This window comes from Pseudonaja textilis, chromosome 1, assembly GCF_049901715.1.
Source record: "Pseudonaja textilis isolate UNSWEBS1 chromosome 1, rPseTex1.2, whole genome shotgun sequence".
Taxonomy (NCBI): domain Eukaryota; kingdom Metazoa; phylum Chordata; class Lepidosauria; order Squamata; family Elapidae; genus Pseudonaja; species Pseudonaja textilis.
The window spans coordinates 36,464,923-36,484,235 of NC_141990.1; the positions used below are offsets into that span (position 1 = coordinate 36,464,923).

Consider the following 19,313-nt stretch of genomic DNA (forward strand, 5'->3'; position numbering starts at 1 on the left):
CAAGGTTGAACAAAGCATATGGAGGACTTCCTGCCAAACTGCTTGGAAAATCTTCAAGCAACCAACCAGATCCATTAGGCACCTCAGGTATACTTTGCTAATTGGCTCTATTATTTGGAGAATTCACAGGTCTTGGTAAGCCATAGGTTGACCAGGAAGTGAACTGAATGAAAAATGACTGAAGACAAATATGTTATCTGTTGCAAAGTAGTACAATAGGCAACCATTTTGTTTCAAAAGCATTCTAGGGCTTTTACTTTTGAAAAACAAAAGCTATCCTTGCAGAGCCAGTGTGATGTGGTGATTAAGATGTGGACTAGAAACTAGGAGACTGAGTTCTAGTCCCACCTTATGCATGAAAGCCTGCTGGGTGACTTTCACCCAGTCACTTTCACTCACTCCAACCCACTCAATAAGATTGTTGTTGTGGAGAAAACAGGAGGACTGCGTATTATGTATTAAGGTGGGATAAAAATCAAATAAATAAATTCATTTAGCCTCTTAGCATCCTTCCCAAACTTTTCTCCCCCAAATCTTAAAAAAATAAAATAAACAAATTACTATTCCAGAAAGTTTTATAGGGGCTTGTGGTCCACAAACTTCACTTGTGGCCTCATAAGATCTGTGACCCAGCCATTGTAAAAAATAAATGAGGGATAAAACAAGCTATGTCTCACTGTGATAAATAATCAGCCAGCTGGGAGTTTAACTGAGCTCTGATTACTGTGACTGTACCATCCTAACCAATAAAGCTCCCAGAAACCAACTGAAGCAGATGAAAGATCATTCACACTAATCCGGCTATGTTTTGTGTTTAGCCACAAAGCTAGACATAAAAGTGCATCCCAGCTAAAAAAATCTTTTTCTAGGACATGAGCAAATAAGAGGATTGTTTTCCTGCATAAATATGCATAAGAAAGGATTAAGCAAATATATGCTACAAGATGAGAAGGGCTAACAATATTACTGCTTTGTGACTGATTTTAATATAAATTTAATTATGGGGTTGTTTATGCTAGTTTTAGCTAACCTGTTTTATATCATTCTAAATGACTTCAGAAATGCAAAAATCAAGGAAGAAATCAACAAAGTAGCAACAGACATGCCTGCAAAACACTTTTGGAGGTATGCACTAAAATGTTTCAAACTTCACATATTTCATGAATTCTTCCGCTGTATTGTACTAAAACATTACAATTCTAAACCAAAGCTTCCCCTGTTCAATTGCTATATAGAAATGAACAGAAAATAAAACAAGTTAGCTGGCAGTAAACAAAAACAGTTCCTAAACTGCAGATGTGGATAATGTAATGTAGGATGAATATATAAGGACAGGTAAAAACAGAGAAATGGCCAATTCAGAAATTGCTGCAATGTGTCCTTTTGCCCTTCAAAACCACAGGTATATGTAGTTCATTGTATAAAAAAACCCTGCAAATGTAAATCAGTATACTGTATATGTAAAATTGCATGCAGTTTTCTCTCTATACATGAGCTTTTCATTAATCTTCCTCTACCAGATGTTTTCCTTTTACCCAGCCCCCTTTAACAGCCGCCTTACTATCTTAAAGGCTGAGAATGAGATAACAAAAGGATTTCAGGAATCAGCAACGTAACATGAAAATAACCAAGGTCAAATCAGTCAGTCATGTTAAAATCTATTCTCCCTTAGTTTATATTTCAATCTAAATAAATCTTACGAATTTTCTAGATAGCTTGAGGGTGATTCAAGGGTAATTCCTCTTTTATAAGTATCTATTCTCCCTTAGTTTATATTTCAATCTAAATAAATCTTACGAATTTTCTAGATAGCTTGAGGGTGATTCAAGGGTAATTCCTCTTTTATAAGTATCAGTTTAACATTTGTTTTTCAAAAAAAAGCATTATTTTCTTCAATACATAAAATCCATGTTTCCATTAGTCAAGATTTTTAATATTTGTTCCACTGTAGACAGATCTATTCTTAAAAAAACATAAAACATGAGATATAAACTTACTCAAGACAGTGTTGTTCAACATCTATTGTGAAATTGTGGACCACTACCACCCTTCAAACAAACTTCTAAAGGGAATATTTAGCTGGCAGTGTATTTATTCTACATTCATAAAGCACATTGACGTAGTTAATACAGTGGAGTAACCTGATGGACGTACAGCTATCTCTTATGTACTAGTAGAATTCATACAGTAGTGAATTGTAGTGAATCTGTGAATTCCTGGTTGGAGAAAACCCTTGCAAAAAAAAAATGAATGGAAATATCAGTATATTTAGATGGCAATTTCAAATTCCATGGAGAAATCAACCAAGGATTGATTCAGCCTCTAATAGGGCCAGATAAGACTTTTAGAAGTCTGCTAGAATATGAAAACAAATATATCTATGAAAGAAGTAGTGTGAATCTCAAGAGCCAAGCCACCATTCTCAAGAGGATTGAACAGGATAGGGAAAATAACAAACTACGATGTAAAAATGTAGGCAGTGATGCAAACAAATCCCTAAATCTCTGCATTGCACCTCTTACGGTGTATTCTTGGTTACATGAAATTCCACAGCAGTCCTTCTGTACACAGCTTTACTAATTCAGTAACTTATTATATCTTATCTTATATACCAGCCTTTATCTGATGACCTTTTCAGTGTTTTTCCTCTTTGCATCTTATTCCAGTTGGTGAAGGTGATTTCTTAGTCATCACTTTTGTGTGAAAAATAAGACAAACAAAAATAAGAGACAGGTCCATCACAATTTTACATTAACTCCTTCTCTGGCCTTCTTTCTCTCCTTCATTTCAAAAGACAACAATTCTACGTTTTCAGTTGTTCATTACAATTAATAGGAATTTGTATTAGTCACATTGTATTGAATGTTTCAGTAAAAGTATTTTGAGGCGGCCTCTCTTACAAAAGCTAAAGTCATTAGAAGACATACTACAATAATTGTATAGTTGGACAATGCCAAAAAAGTCTTGATGTATCTGGTTATTTCTTGTAAACAAGGATGGATGAGCAGGAGTGAAGGAAAAGACAACTACTGCATTAATGCCCAATCTGTTCATCTAGTATGCATCAAAATATACACAACTGAAGAAGTTTGGAGATGGAAATTAAAACTTATCCAAAGTGTATGATAAAAAATTATGGTTGAGTTCTATGCATGCTATCCATACAATATTCATTTTCCTGCCCGTGTTTCTGACCATACCAAGTTCAGTTTAGATTTTGCTGGCTAAACACAACCAGTATGTTTTCAATTTTATGCACAACATCAAAGCCTAAACTGAATTACAGCCATATCCAAGCAACAGGTGAGTTGACCAACTGAAATCCAGTCCCAGTATCGGTGTTTTCTCTGTCGCAGCATAATTGTAAAAACAGCTAGCCAACCAATACTATCGGCTTTTGTTCTTCTTGGAATTTCCCTGGATCGAGAAAAAAACATATGATAATTTTGTTTAAAATGATAGAATGCTGCTGTATAACTGCATTGGATTCTGCACTTCCAGCTCAATGTTTAGATGGCAACAGTTATGCATGGCTTCTTTTAAAGTTTTTAAATAATTTATTTTGTTTGAATTAATTTTACCAAGAAACTGGCATTGGGGGGGAGAAATCACCACTTGCAAAAACCAAAGGTTTTAAATGTTAGTTACAAGCTCAATTTTGGAACTTGGGAATGCAGCAAGGAAGTACCAGATTCCATACAGGAAGAAGACTGGTGAGAGGACATCTGATATGCCAGCTAGATTGGATTCATACTACAAATATGCTAGTGCATCTTCCAGCTAGTCAAATGAGTTTTTTTAAGTCACTTTAATAAATGGCTGCAATTTTATTTCAAAAATTGTTTAGTACAAAAGCATATTATAAATAAACATAAATAAATATAAAGGTTATTATTTAACACATTTCAGAAATGAAGCTTTGCTCACAAGACACTCTGGCTGCCTGGAAAAAAGGGAAGTATTTTCATTAGTGAGAAATAAAATTACGGTTTGGGAGCTAAATTAATTAGTTTCTTCAAGAATTTCACAGTACTGATTTCTAACAAATCAATATATGGTTACTGGCTTGATTTCATGTCATACTTAGTTTGAATTCATATGAATCTTGATGTAAGATTCCAACTGATATAATGCTATGTAAATTCTCAAGAAGCAATCTGTTATGAAGGCCTTTAAATAAAAGTAATAAGTAACCAGTAATTTTAAAATCAGAAGGCAGAAATTTTATTCAGACCTGAAGGGTGATAATTAGCCTTCATATAACAGAACTGCATGCATGTTTTCTCATTCACGTCTCATCAAATTAACTCACAATAATGCTATGCCTGAGCAGACAATTGATTCATTTCAGTCCAGAAAAAAGGCATCAATTGTTAACAGTTCAAGGTTTAAGATAGTGACTTGTTATCAGAATTCCTTCTAAATGGAGAGGTCAAGGAGTGAGTCTAAAATCATCTAACTGTGCTATGACTCACAATTTCAAAGCTCAATAAAGTCTTTGTCCACTCATTCAAAATAGTCCTTTTCTCTGTTTTTCTTATTTCAGTGCTTTGCACTTGCTATTCCTAGGTATAAGTCAATTTCTTCACTTATTCATCTTCTCAAAACATGTATCTTTAAACTTTTCTTCATCTCATCTTAATTTAGTGGCTTGTTTTGTGCTATGCATCCTGTTACCCTTTATTCCAAAAATGGTATCCCTTTCCTGAACATATCTAAATACTTAATGTAGAATATATTCCTTCTGAATGAAACTTTAATATATCTTCTATCTGCTAGGCAGAACTGTGGACATAATTAAACATTAAACCACAGACAATCTTCATTGTCAAATCAAAACTCTCAAGCTTATTTTGCATAATTCACTGACCAGAATTTATAGTGTACTCATCTGTGTATCTTCCTTGTGAGGCCTTAAGGTATTTTCACAGATCATTTAGTTAAACACCCAGAAATGCTCAGAACAATACAACACTCCAACAAATTGCACAACAAACCAAATATCACTTGTGGCATTGAGATTACTTACTTTGTTAGCCAGTTTTAATGTATCTATCTCTTCCCGTTGTTTGGTTAAGGTTTCATTCATACTGCAAAGGTGGTCACTCATCATGCTTAACTGATCTTCATAGCTTCTCTTGGTTGTTGTCAACTCATCCTAAAAATTCAGAGAAGGACACCTTTAGGTTCTGTCCAACATTGCAAAACAATGACACATTGCTGCAATCAATAAGTAGCCCATAAAACAGGACACACGGGGAGAGAGAGAGAAAAAACAGCTTCATATTCTAATGCTCATTGTGATTTTGCATTTCCTTTAAGATGTTGATCAATTCCTGTTTTAAAGAATTACACTGGAATTACACTTACTACTAGGGGGATGGCAAATGGCATTGAACACCAACCACTTTACAACAGGAACTCAAACAAACTTTTTTACCTGAACAACACATAACACAGCAGGCTTGGAAAAGAAACTCTAACATCATCACTTTATCTGGCAAACTGCTCCCACCCCCACCCCGACCCCCATGATGAGAAATTTATTGAGACCAGGCAAATTTTTAAAAATCCAACCAACAGAACTGGATTGTCCATTGGAGCTGGGCAGCTATAATAAATTCAGATACAATAATTAAACTTTCACCAATTGGATAATGCTAAAAATCATAATTAAAACTGGAAAACATTTTTTAAAGAATGGATTACACCATTACCCAAAGTTTTCAAAAAAAACTTGCCTGTAACTTGCTGATGTTAAGTCTTGTTAATTTCATTTTTTCCAGTAATGATTCTTTTGCATTCTCTGCTAGAGTAAGCCGTTTTACAAGTGCTCGGCACTATCAAAAAAAAACAAAAAACAAAACCACAGTAAGTTAAGTTTCCAACAACTGTACCTACAGCATATACATATGCCCCAGAAATGATGACTATTTGATCTCCTAATATTCTTCCTCTGGTTTTTCAGTTATGTTAATATTCTTGTTGATAGTCCATCTGATCCTACTGCCTCCTGTCGCTTTTCTTCCTCAATTTCTAGCTTTGGACATAGCCCAATACTCTTCTGCTCCCAGCCAGATCCACTACTTTGGTTCCCCTTTGTCTCTTCATATTTTTATTATGATTCAATAACAAAAAGTTTTGATCTATGCTGGTAGTCCTCAACTTATGACCACAACTGACCCCCAAATTTCTGTTGATAAGTGAGACATTTGTTAAGTGAATTTTGCCCATTTTATGACCTTTCTTGCCACAGTGGTTAAGTGAATCACTCCAGTTGTTAAGTTAGTAACATGTGAATCTGGTTTTTGCATTAATTTTGTGGTCAGAAGGTTGCAAAAGGGGATCAACATGACCCTGGGACACTGCAACCATCATAAACATGAATTAGTTGCTAAGCACCCAATTTTTATAACATGACCACGGGGATGCTACAACAGTCATAAGTTAAATAGTCATAGATCACTTTTTTCATTGTCATTACTTCGAACAGTCACCAAACAAACAGTTGTAAATTGAGGACTACTTGTTTCTTAACCTTGTTTTTAGCAAAAACTCTGCAATTCTTTCTATCACCAATTTGCTGAATATCTCCTTATGTTGTACATCCTTTTCATTCTGTAACCTCAGCCTATCAAACAACTTATTTTCTTCAAAAAAGCTTTTTTTTGTCTGTTTGCACCTTCAGTTTTTCCTCATTATCAGCTCTTGCTGCTTTTTCTCAATAAACTGTTGGCTTCCTGCACTAATTTTGGGTTGTTTTTCAGTCATTTCCTCATACAGCTGAACAATGCGCTGGAACAGAAGAAGGAGTTGTGCAACTTCATTCATGATAAGTTCATTCTTTGCTCTTTTCCTGTACCATCAGTCTGTGTAAACAACACCAGTTCATCCCACTCAACCCTAAAAATGACAAGTGTTTTGATAGCCTGCTTTCCATTCTGCTTAAGAATTTGCCTCTAAAGCCAAGTGAATCTATCTTTACACTTTTCTGTTTTCTCTCCTTAGATATCAATTACCACTCTTATCTTGGATCATATCACTTCAAATACTTGTTTGATTTTGCCATTTTCTATCATCTGTGTGTTCAGTATTAACTCAACAGCCCTTTCTGTTCAGCATTCAGACATAGCCCTTTCACCTATTTTCAAAAACAATGTATCATATTTCTTCCTTTTCATCATTTAAACATTCAATCTTTCCTCACTGTCCATATTTGCTTGTTTGTTAGATTTGTACATCCACCCATGTTAGAACACAGCTCTGGGCAGCTCACCACAATATTAAAAGTACAAAACCATAAAACAGAAACTAAAAACTTGGAGCCTCAGTTCCATCCTCTGGACCATGTCTTAACCAGGCCTGGATGATTTCTCACCTGCTATTTTCTCTCCATCTTGTACTTGTTCTACTTGTTTTTAGCTTCATCGCATTCATGTTTTTAGCTTCATCACTATCATAGCATGATAATTACTCATCTGTCTCATCACTTTGACAATGCAAAACTTTTCCTTTATCCCTATTACTGGTTACCTAACTATTCCTAATTGCATAAGTTTCCTGACTTCAAATCATCTACAACATACAGTTTAAGAATTGTAACAGCCACTATATAATAGCCAACAGGCAGAAGACTAGTGCATCCATGAAGACCAACTAGCAGTCAGAAGACATGATGAAAACTCCTTAATTTCACAGCACATGGACAGACTCAATCAGAGTTTCAACTGAGAAACTGTGAGCATCCTAGATGAAGCCAAGCCCAAATATGCCAGAGAATTCCTGGAGTCCAGACACAGGCAAATCTGCTATCAACAGGCAGGTACCTAGAGATAAACAACATCTGCATACCATTCAAGAGAGACAACCAAAAAGCCCCAAAGGAAATAAAAAGATGATTCTATAGTCCCTATTTGGGGTAGAAATAAGGCAACTGGATGGAGCTGAGCATTTACTGGCCGGATGTCCATCCTGATGCCTATGTAGAGTTTGCAGATTTTTTTTTCTTTCTGCCTTGGAGAGAAACACCTGCTACTATCTAGGATTGAATTCTCAGCCTGCCAAGTGGGAGGCAAGTGTCTTCACCACTTGACCACCACATCACTCATATTAACACCAAAATTAACACTAGATCAAAACCAAGTAAACAGTACCCCAATCAAGGAACTATCAGCACAGAGAAACAAGTTAATGGTAAACAACCGCTAATCAAGCAACCACAAAGAAAGAACACTCCCACCAATGCTGACAGGGCAAGCCACGGGTATAACCCCACTCCCTTCTAGCACTGATGATGTTAGCTAGTTTGGTAACAAAACATCCTGAAAAAAACCACCAAGGTCAGGGAGCACCAAGGACCCCATAGTAACTTCACTTTGTAAGAGCTTCATGGTCTTCCTTCTCAACTATTTATAGCCCAATACATTTATTCATATGACTCTACAGCTCCATTTCTTCAAACATCTAAAACATTTTCTTTTACTTGCTTTTGCTGCTGTTTATAGTTGGTACGTGGAATGCCCATGTAGCAACTTCCCTTTTTTATCTCCTGAAAATCCATCTTTTCTAGGTAATCTTTTACTTGTTCTCCTTGTCCTAATATTTCTTTACAGCTAATGCAAATTATAGCACAAGTAACTGAAACAATCACACCTTATTCCCCTGCTTACCAGAAATAAATGGCAAAGAATTAGCCAATGAAAAGGCCTCTATAAGAAACAGAACATTTATTGTAACACTAAAATCTCGTTTTCAGAGTAAGCAACTTATTGTTCATTTACCTCTGCATGAAAATGTACAGACTTGCTATCAGCAAACTGTAGCTGAGATGTAAGCTCTATTATTCTCGCCATATAGTGGTTCTTTATCAAATCTTCCCTGGTATCAGCTTCTGGAATCTTCCAAGCAAATATGTGGAAAAAAATGTAAATGTTTATTCAAGTATGAAAAACATCACAAATCAAACATGTCTTCCACTGCATTGGGTGCTTGTGAAAGCCATAATCCAAACAAATAAATTGTGGAGTTAAAAAGTGCAAACAAAATTATAAAGTGATGACAACAGCTCATTTATGAGAAAAGTTTTTCTCAACTAAAAAAGGCAAGGTTGAGAAGAGTACTCACTGAGATTTATAAAATAATATACAGAAAGTACAACCTCAAATTAGCTGACTGGGGAAAGAAAAACAAAGCATTTCTTCACACTGCACATACAGTAGTTAAAATGTGGAATTTACTTTCTCATATCTTGAAATAACAATAGAAGCTATTAGAAATGGTTGCAGAAATAGTATTAGTAAACCAGAGCAACAAAACTGCCATTCAACTACATTGATCTGTTTTCATAATCTTAATGGCCCAAATAATTTGCATTATTTGATATACTAAATATAACATTATATAATATTAATGCTGTACCTCTTCATTTCCAGTGGTCACTGTTAGCATTCCAATCTTTAAAAGAAATCAGGACAAGGTTAATTCAAAGTAGTAATTTATTCTTCTAAAATCATTTATATACAGTCAAATTTACTCTATCTTACTTCAGTAGAATCTTAACTAGAACATGTTCTAAATTTTAAAAGCATTAACTGTGCTTAGTTTTCATCAATTTCAAAGGACATATTGGATATATAATATGCTTATTTCCGTCCCACTAGAATCAATGGGGCTCTCAATGAGGCTATGAAACATTACAACCTGAGATGCATTGAATTGTTTTGCTTAATACTGTGCATTAAAAACATTAAATCAGAACTGCAAATGTATTAACACCTAACAAATGCTAAAGAAAGAAATTCTGAAGCACTAATTGACATAATACATCATGTTATCAAGTGTCTAAAATCTGTATATACAATTAAATAATCGCCCATTATTTATCACAGGAATGTTAAGCTGCATAAAATTTGCTTAAGATAGAGATGGATTGGCAGAAGCAAAATCTGAACTGATGATACAGCATTGTACTTCTATCAGAAAAATACTGGCACACTGCCATACTAACCACTGGGATATTTACGTTTGTTAGCTATTGTCCCTTGGTGCTCTTCCTTCTCTTCTGGCCTTCAATGTTCTTCAGATTGTGTACCCAAACTATTCCGTTTCAGTTGCCAAACATTTTCCAATACCAATCCAATTCTCCCCCTAGACTTTCGTCTGATCCTTTTTAAAATGCCTTTGTGGCATCTAAATGCAACTATTGTGCTAATTTCCCCAAAGTGCTAATTAATAAATCCACTGTTTCATGATAAGCATCCATGAAAAAATACGATATTTCACCACCTCAGTGGCATGTAATACACTTACCAAACTTGTACTTTGAACTGGCTCTCTCAGTGCTTTTTCTGCACCATCATCCTTTTCTTGTTTCATTGCATTTAACACAAAGGAATTTTCTGTGGTTGCTTCAATCAGCTGGTTGCCTACAGACGTTTTGGCTTTTTCAGATACTTTTTTATTCTCTTTTTCTAACTTAATTTTAGCTAGCTGGGCCTCCAGCATCCAATGCTCTTTTTCTTGTTCCAATTTTGCAATTTTTTCCAAACTCTGCTGGACCTGGGAATAAGGAAAATTATCACCACGAAGCAAACTGATGCCTATTTACAAGCTACAGTGAAAAAAAGGAAAAGCTGTAATGGACTGTTTGAAAAATAATCCACATGGAACTGTTAATTGCAAAAGGAAGTTGGAGGAACAAAAGGTTCCAACATATAGCTTCGATATGCTGTCATGTGGTCCATGCATGTCCAAGTATCTAGCAACCATAACCTCAAGAATGAAGAACAAGGCTTTGATTCCAGTACAGTGTGCCTTTCTATTCCCTCCTTAAAGGGAAGAGTATAGAAAACATTTTAGATAAATCACGGGCAGTCATTGACAAGACAGCCAGATTTTTATGAAGCTGTAATGTTTCCTTAATTTTAAAATGTAAGCATATGATAGTAACATGTTGTACAGCTGTGTATGCAAGCCACAGATATTCAATTGCAGAAGAAACAGATGCTTGTAATAGCTGATTAGATAACATTTTATAAATCACAAACAAAAAGACATTGTTTTAAAAACCTTGAACAGTATAGTTTAATTAAGATATGAGTACATTAGTGTGATCTCTTTCCCCCGAGTATAACAAGTTTTGGTTAATGGATTGTTCACTCTAGATAATGTTTTGCAGCTGGGAAAAAGAAGTGAAGTTATTTTCCAAAAGCCTCAACAAGAAGTACATTTTAGATATATATTCCCATCTGTTTACTAATTCCATTTTTAAGTCAATCCTTCTGATTACTGCAAACTGAATTATACTTGAAAACTAGAGCAGGATCTCATAAATAATGTTAGTTCTTTTAACAGCTATTTACAAGTGAACTTTTAACTCTGAAACAAATTGAACAGGCGGGCTGGGCTGTACATCATATACGTAATAGTCCTATGAACTAGTACCCTTCATACTACAGCCTGATTTCAATTACCCAAATACCCCAAAGAAGGTATTAGATAAATCAAATACAAATTGTAAAATCTGGGTTTTTTTTCTATTGAAGTACCGTATTTCCATTTGCTGAGCATTGGGCATAGGGGGATGGCAGAGGAGAATCAGTTTATATTCACATCTAACATCTATCTATCTATCTAATCCAGGGGTGTCAAACTCAATTTCATTGAGGCCCACATCAAGGTGTGTTGGACCTCGGAGGGGGGCAGGGGGCGTGGCTAGCTCAAGGTCACTCATGTCAGAGGCACCTGTGTTGGCTTGAGCACTCTCCCAGTGAAAAATGAGCCCTGTTTTCACTGGCAGAATGTTGCAGGCAGCTGTCTCAGCCAAAAACGGAGCTCGGGAGAGCCGCACATGGCCCTCCCTAGCTCCATTTTTGCTGGCAAAGGCACCATGGGCTGGTTCTTCACTGTTTCCAGAGAGGCCCCAAGGGCCAGATCTCAGCACCCCTTGGTCCGAATCTAGCCCCCAGGCCTTGGGTTTGACACCTCTGATCTAATCTATCCATCCATTTATCCATCCATCCCTCAAATTTACTTGCTGCCCATCTTGTGGTTTGGGTGATTCTGGTGGTTTGTATCAGTTTCAAATGGCATAGCTAAGTTTTTAAGTCCTTTCTTGAAGTCTCTCTCTCTTACATTTTATACCGATAGGGTAATGTTCAACAACAGATGAGTAAAGTGTAGGTCTAAGTATTATAAAACAGTGTTACTGGGTTTTTGCAGAGAAAACTAGTTTTGGGAGGAAAAGGTTGTAAAAGAACCCCTTCGCTATTCTGCATTTCGATAAGTTATACAACAGCAAAGTTCAAAAAACAAGTTTCATTCTCCCTTTATTATGGATGTCTGCATTTAGATATCTAATAGCACATGTGATAAATTAAGATGTCTCCCCAATGCAACTCCCAAATATGGTGCATATACTGTATTTTGAAGGGGCTGCATATCAGATCAGGAGTACCTGCTGTGCGAGGCCTTCTCTGCTCTCTGTGGAACTCAGAAGAATCCTGCGATTAGCCAAAGCCTCTTCATAAGGCACTGAATCAGGACAAGGCTGGAACCAAAAAAAAAAAACACGTATTTTGGTGAACCAGGCTAAGCAGGAATATCTTGTGTTTTTTATCATCCTTCCCCATGTTAACAAAAAAAAAAAAAACATTCCAGGTGCTTTTCTGTCCTCTAGGGAAGGGGTCTGTGCCATTATTCTTAGCATCCCAGAATGGGACTTGGCAAAAATGGCAAAGGAGAGTCTTGCTTCTCCTTTATATAAATTGCACCTCAACACAATGAATTAAATCCTGAGTGTTATTCTGGACAAATGTTATGCTGAAAAAAATGGTATTAAACTGCATGTGGTATAAAGACAGCAAAGACTGCAGGAAATGTTAGGAACAGGGAGCAAGACAGCTGGTCAAAGTGATAAAAGTCACAGATGAGAAATTGTTGTGTTTTTTTTCAGCTCCTTGCTACTGATAAACACAAATGAGAGTGTTACTCTTGCCAGTTTTCTCCATCCAGCTAAAAGCAAAATACGAAAACAACATTCATTAAATTAGTGTTTATAGCAAGTGAGCCTTCATGTCCCTTGTAGCACTTCACAAGACAAAAACACATGAGAATTCAAGTAGAAATATTTTTAATCAACCCATTTTATCTTCTCCATGAATGTATTATAACTAATTCAAACTAACAGGCTGAGGAAATACATGATTAGAGGTTTAAGTTCTTCCTGAAGCTTATATTTGTTTGTAGGTGTGAAAAAATTTCTTCCCATCTATCTCCACTGTGATATGTTATTTCTGTTTGCTTTTTCCTTTTTATCATGATCTTCATATTATTAAACCCATGGGGTGGGACAGTCTTATTGTTTTAAATGGTCCTATTTAAGCAGTTGAGAATCTTTTCAGCTGAAGTAGTGAACTATGAACAAAGACATTTTTAAAAAAACTCTTTTAAATAAATAATTGAATATTTGTTTCAGTATCCAGCACATTATATTTTAATAATAGACATGAATTTACCAATAATAAATTTAAGCATGATCCTGAAGTCACGCTTTTTGTATAGGTGCTCATCCGTCATCACTTGGAAGATAAATTATCTTTTCAGCTTTTTGCACACTCTACAACTATAAAAAGTCAAGGGATATAAGCAGATATAATATGTGGAAAGAAGGTAAACAAATTCATACTGTGCAGGGGAAATCTGTTCATGGGACTAACATAAATTAACACAGCTATAATTCTGGCTATCTGTAAACAGGAAAAAGCTTTCTGAGAATTTTCTCATTATTTTGCAACCATTTCTGCTAACTTTGCACAGATGTTAAGAAGGGCTCCACATAGCTAAGCAGAAATTAGCAGATTGCAAATTTGTGGTTAGTACCAATAATGCATACTACCTAAGAGGGAGGGGAAGAGATTTTGTCACAATATTACACTAAGCTTCAAAAATTTGGAAGAGTTACATGTTCCTGTAGTAGTAAGCCATAAAAATATTCAGGACACAGCACAATGCCTTGTTGCTTTCTGCTCTTTCCTGAGGTTTGGAACAAGGTTTAGAGAAATTGTGTCAGGGTAAATGACAAAAATATTCTTAAGATTGTTGGCTACGGCAATTCAACAGTGGACATAAATATCAGGTATAAGAAGAGATACTCATTGCTAACATAGTTCATCACTAAGAATTCGCTCCTTCTGCTGACAATTAAACATGTAAGGCTTATGCCAAGTACCTCATTAACTCTCCATGGTTCTACTTAATTTAAGTCCTCAAATAATTTGTCTCAAATCCCCCTCTCAGCCCATATGGAGATCCCAAATATACTTTCCCCCAAACAGCCATACTCTATCCCTAAGTTTCCTACTTCTTGGAATTTCTTTCAGTTTCCCTCACAGACTAACAGCAGGAAGCCTATTACAATTCTCACGCTCATCCATCAATTTTCAGCCTCTGCAATCTCTGAAGCGGCTTCAAATTAGCTAATACACCACTGAGTAACAGAAACGGTTCTATCTCTAACAAAGAACCTCTTCATAAAAGGAAAATATTTCAGTCCCACATGAAAGGACTTTTTGAACCCACCCAAGGAATCCAAGCTGCTGTTGGTGTATCTATTGTATGTGAACAAGCACAAACCTTCTTCAGATGTTTCATGTAGGCAGCTGCTTTCTTCTTATACTGAAGCATGCACTCAGCTGAGAGGGGGTTGACAAATGCCATTCCTCCTTTAGGTCCATAACTCAGTGATAGAGTGAAACTATCTAAATTATTGCAGAAGAATGACGCAATCTAGACATGCAAAAACAAGAGACATGATATACTGGTCTGCTTTGGATACAAAATTAAACTACAGTTTAACATAAATGAAATAAATAATCATATGATAGATTGTCAATTCAAAAAGGATCCTGGTGGCCAGTCACAAAACACCAGGGGTGGGATGCTACCAGTTCTGCCCGACTCTATAGAACCGGTAGCTCTGAAGAGCAGCAGACACAGAACCGGTTTTGTGTCTGCTGCTGTTTGGCCTGCCCACCCGCCCGGGCTCTTACCGGTCCTTTATTTCCTGCTTTTTCAACCTCAGCTGCTTTACGCGGCACAGCTGAGGTTAAAAAAGCAATAAAAAAGCCATTTTTGAAATGCTGCACACCTGTGCGCAGCGCTTATCAGCTGTCTGGGCAGCACAGCTTATTGTGTATTACACACATGCACAGCACACATCTGCCGTATGTGCATGCAAAGCGCACACGTGCATGCAAAACATAATTACCAAAGCAGTAGTAACACCGGTTGAATCCCACCCCTGCAAAACACCCAAATCCCAGAAGGCCAACAGGTGAGATGGCCATTGTCTCCTTTATGATAACGCTGTATTGACACACATAAAAAAACAGCACTGAGTTACCTATCACCATTTTTTTGTTTAAAATCCATACGGCCTTGAACTTTCTGTGAAATATGTTAGGGGTTGACATTTTGCAACATCAGCATCCCATTTAATTAAAAAACTGAAACTGGTAACAACAAAAGTGGGGGCTTGAATGCATGCACATAAAGCAAATGTGTAAAAGTTCCAGTCTAGATATATTGAACTTATATTCTATCTGGCTTTTTTTTTTTAAGGATTTACCATATGAATAGTATTTCTCAAAAATATAGCCCTAGTCACAGTAACATAGTGTGTTCTAAATATATCTCCAAGATGAATGATAAACCACTTTTCTAAACTTTCTTTTTTCTTGGTGCCTTCAAGTTACTGTCAACTCCTGGTGATTGCCTGAAAAAGTTACTGCAGTTTTCTTGGCAAGATTTTGGAAATGGGTTGAGTAGTGCAGTGGCTTTGAGGTAGAGCTCTCGCCTCACAATCAGGAGGCTGTGAGTTAAATCCTAGGTAACAGAAGATATTTCTTTCTCTGGGCACAATGACTAATTATCTGCTGTGAACTCTGCATGGGTGACAGGAAGGGCATTCAGCCAGAAAACACTCAGCTCCATTAAGTTGTCCCAATTCCACTCTAAGTAAGGGATTACAGGATCATTAAAAGGAAAAAAATGTGGAAGTGGTTTGCCATTACCTACTTTTTAGAGTTCAGAGGAAGTGACTGGCCCATGGTCACCCAGCTGTTTTTGTGCTTAAGATGAGACTAGAACTCAAGGTCTCCCAGTTTCTAAACTGACACTCTGACACTGACACTAAACTGACACTCTGACACTGACACTATACTCTGACACTAGCTGTCAGAGTATATTCATGAACTGGAATAGAATTTAGTCACAAAGTCAGCCAATGAATAGGCATAGCAACTAAGTCAGCCAATGAGGGCTGTTTGGAAACTGAAACAAGAAATGGCCTGTGTGTGGCTCTAGTCTTGCTTGCCTGATGAACTGGAGTAAAACTGGTCTCTGCTCTGAGCTGCTGCCTATGTTTTGCTTGTAACCTTTTCCATGTTGGAAGAAACTACTGGTATTGTAAACTTTACTTCAAAATGTTTTTATGTATATAAAGAAGTTAATGAATCCTGCTACATCAGTCATCTGTGTGTTTTCTGGACTTGAATTTATGCTGCAAATTCTAACTAGCTCCCCAGATAAGTCACTGCTTAAGTTGAAAGAAACTTTACCTTGCCTGTTGCATTAGTTAATGCTAACAGAGAGGATAAGATACAGTCATTGGTGGTGATGAGCTTCTGAGTGGCTATAGGGAGCTCACGTTCCAAGGTAGCTTTTTGACTAAAGTGCTTGTTAATATCTAAAATCAAAATAAATTAATATGTATCAGTTATGCACATAAGTCACAGCACCTTTACCTGTAAGATTTATATTCCATTTCAAGAGAGTTTATATGGAGATTTTCCTTCATTGTAATCCCACAAAAATCTTATTAACAGTCATGATTGAAGGTGAACTGGAAATCTTCATATTTTCAATCTTAACTGTTACACCACATTAGTTCTCCTTTCCTTTGAACCTCTCATTCTAATCCAATTTGAAAATCTATTTCTCCTTGATATTTCTAACTTTTACTTTTTTCTACCCGAAAGTGTGTTTTACAAGAAGATACATTTTACTTACTGCTCACCATAATGAAGACCAATAGCTCCCATCTGTTGCTGCTCAGTAATCAATTTTGTTTTTGTTTTTAAAGAGGCTTTATTGCCAGCAAAAAAACCTTGCAAAGTAATTGCTTCCCTCAACTTCTCATTTCCTTGAATCTGGGTGAACTACACAGCAAGTTCAAATGATCTCACCTTTCATAACTTCTTGAAATCCATTAAGAGCTGAAGCAATGCATGTGAACACAGAGTTGAAATTTGTTTGAAGCAGGTGATCTGCTTTTGTGCCTAGATTGTATAAACAACAGTAATATTGAAATTTGGGGACAAATATGTATCTTTTTAAAAGTATGCAATGGGAAAAGAAACACAGAATAGTATTGAGTAAACAAATCAAACACCTCTGTTGAAATAAACCATAGACCTAACTCAGTTAAACAGTGTAATCAATGAGCCCAAAAGGCAGCAACATCCAATTATAGTTTTTTTCTACTTATTACATTTGTACCAAGTTCAGATTTCTTCTTTTAAGCAGAATTAGGATGGCACAGAAAAACCATCTGAAAAATACCATGTGGCATTACATTATAAAATATTCAAATTAAATCCATTTGTTAAATTGTCAGCACACGGTAAAATCACTACCATTCAGATTAGCAATTTAAACAAAATTAGAATCACCCATCTGAGCAAGAACCCAAATTAGTGAAATTAGTGATCAATCCTACTTTAAATAATTCAAATCATTTCATGGGATTGATTTCAATTATTTTCCTTCATGGATTACGTGAGTTATTACAGTGAAAGATACAAATGTATAGGCCAGCTTCTTTGAGTCAATTAAGAGAATGAATTCAGAATCTGTCTTCTTCAAGAAGTCACATTTCATACATCACATTGAATCCTGAACTGTTGTTGCCCAAAGCCCACACTTACTGGGTAAGGCTAGAAGACAAATGTATGTATGCAGCTTCTCAAAGATTGCCGTCAGCTTCTTCATATCATTTTGCAGGTTCATATTCATGGCTCTTAATGCAGCTGTGCAAAGAGAAGATTCACACTCTTCTTCCAAACTAGGAACATATGAATTTATGTTTTTGAGAGTGAGTATTATGATGGTGCTTTGATACTTTTTTTTTAACAAGTAGAAAAAAAAGAACATAAGAAGAGCCTGCTGGGTCAGGCTATAAAATCAGTCTAGTCTTGCATTCTGCATTACAGTGACAATTGCATAGGTTTGGATAGCATAAAGCCTGAAAGAGTAATAAGTCATTTCCACTATCACTTTCCAACCCAAGCATGCTCATCCTGAGTAAACAATCATCAAAATCAGTAGTCATTGATTGCCATTACCAGAAGTCTAAGTCTAAATACTCAAGGTGGCAAAGATATCTGATAGTCCTTCCTCTTCCAGTTAATTTATTAATCAATAAATCTATGACTAGTCATGTTTAATTATAAATAAATGATTTAATTATGTGTGATGTGAAACTTATTCCCTACTTGAGTCCTTTCTGCATTAGGTTCAATAAACGACTAAAATGCTACATTGTCTAAGCCAGGGCTGTCAAACTCACAGCCTGTGGGCTGGATGCATCATGCATCTGGTTAACGAAGGGGGGGAAAAAGTCCTGATACGTCACGTGACAACGTGAGTTTGATACCCCTGGTCTAAGCCATGAATGATTTTATATCATTCTATCTTTCTTGTCTTCCCTTTCCCACCTTCATTTAAGCTAAAGAGCCTGAATTTTTATAGTCTTTCTTCATACTCCAGCCTTCTAATAATTTTGGTGCCTCATTTGTATAGATTTTTAGTTCAATATTGTTTTCAAGATGTGGTGGTAGCAACTGTACACAATATTGAAAGGATAGTTTCATCACTATTGTAAAAAAAAAAATAATGCAAAATATTTCAAAAGAATACAAATGAAAGGTAACTGCTAAACATAAATGTTTCTTAATAATTCCAAACAAGGAATTTGTGTTTTTTTTAAATAGCAACTGCACAATGGTTGGACATCAGGCTGTCCCTCATGAACAACTGATTAAAGGGATCTGAACTCACATGATCCTGTCAAGCGCCAGGGAAATCAGGAGATTCAGGTAGTTCGAATGAGTAAAAGGATTTATTGCACGCTTAGCTCTATACAAGAATCTGGCTAAGTGACCGTTAAGGGAAATGTGCAGGAATTAAGAAAGGAATTGGGGTGGGCTGGACTTAGATCTCTTGTGGGTGCACAGGGACTTATGATGCATTGGGCT

General features: G+C 36.2%; 1 protein-coding gene across 1 annotated transcript in view; it reads right to left on the reverse strand.

The window, feature by feature from the left end:
• Window positions 1–1,911: 1,911 nt before the first annotated feature.
• The window catches only part of PPP1R21 (protein phosphatase 1 regulatory subunit 21), a 30,232-nt gene continuing 12,830 nt past the window's right edge, over window positions 1,912–19,313 (reverse strand). The window contains exons 12-22 of the mRNA XM_026696004.2: window positions 17,985–18,121; window positions 17,244–17,336; window positions 16,617–16,744; window positions 14,632–14,784; window positions 12,455–12,547; window positions 10,309–10,557; window positions 9,418–9,453; window positions 8,781–8,897; window positions 5,742–5,840; window positions 5,030–5,158; window positions 1,912–3,417 (exon numbers count right to left, since the gene is read on the reverse strand). Coding sequence (XP_026551789.1) covers window positions 3,388–3,417; window positions 5,030–5,158; window positions 5,742–5,840; window positions 8,781–8,897; window positions 9,418–9,453; window positions 10,309–10,557; window positions 12,455–12,547; window positions 14,632–14,784; window positions 16,617–16,744; window positions 17,244–17,336; window positions 17,985–18,121 — 1,264 coding nt within the window. The 3' untranslated portion in view covers window positions 1,912–3,387. The remainder of the gene's footprint in view (window positions 3,418–5,029; window positions 5,159–5,741; window positions 5,841–8,780; window positions 8,898–9,417; window positions 9,454–10,308; window positions 10,558–12,454; window positions 12,548–14,631; window positions 14,785–16,616; window positions 16,745–17,243; window positions 17,337–17,984; window positions 18,122–19,313) is intronic.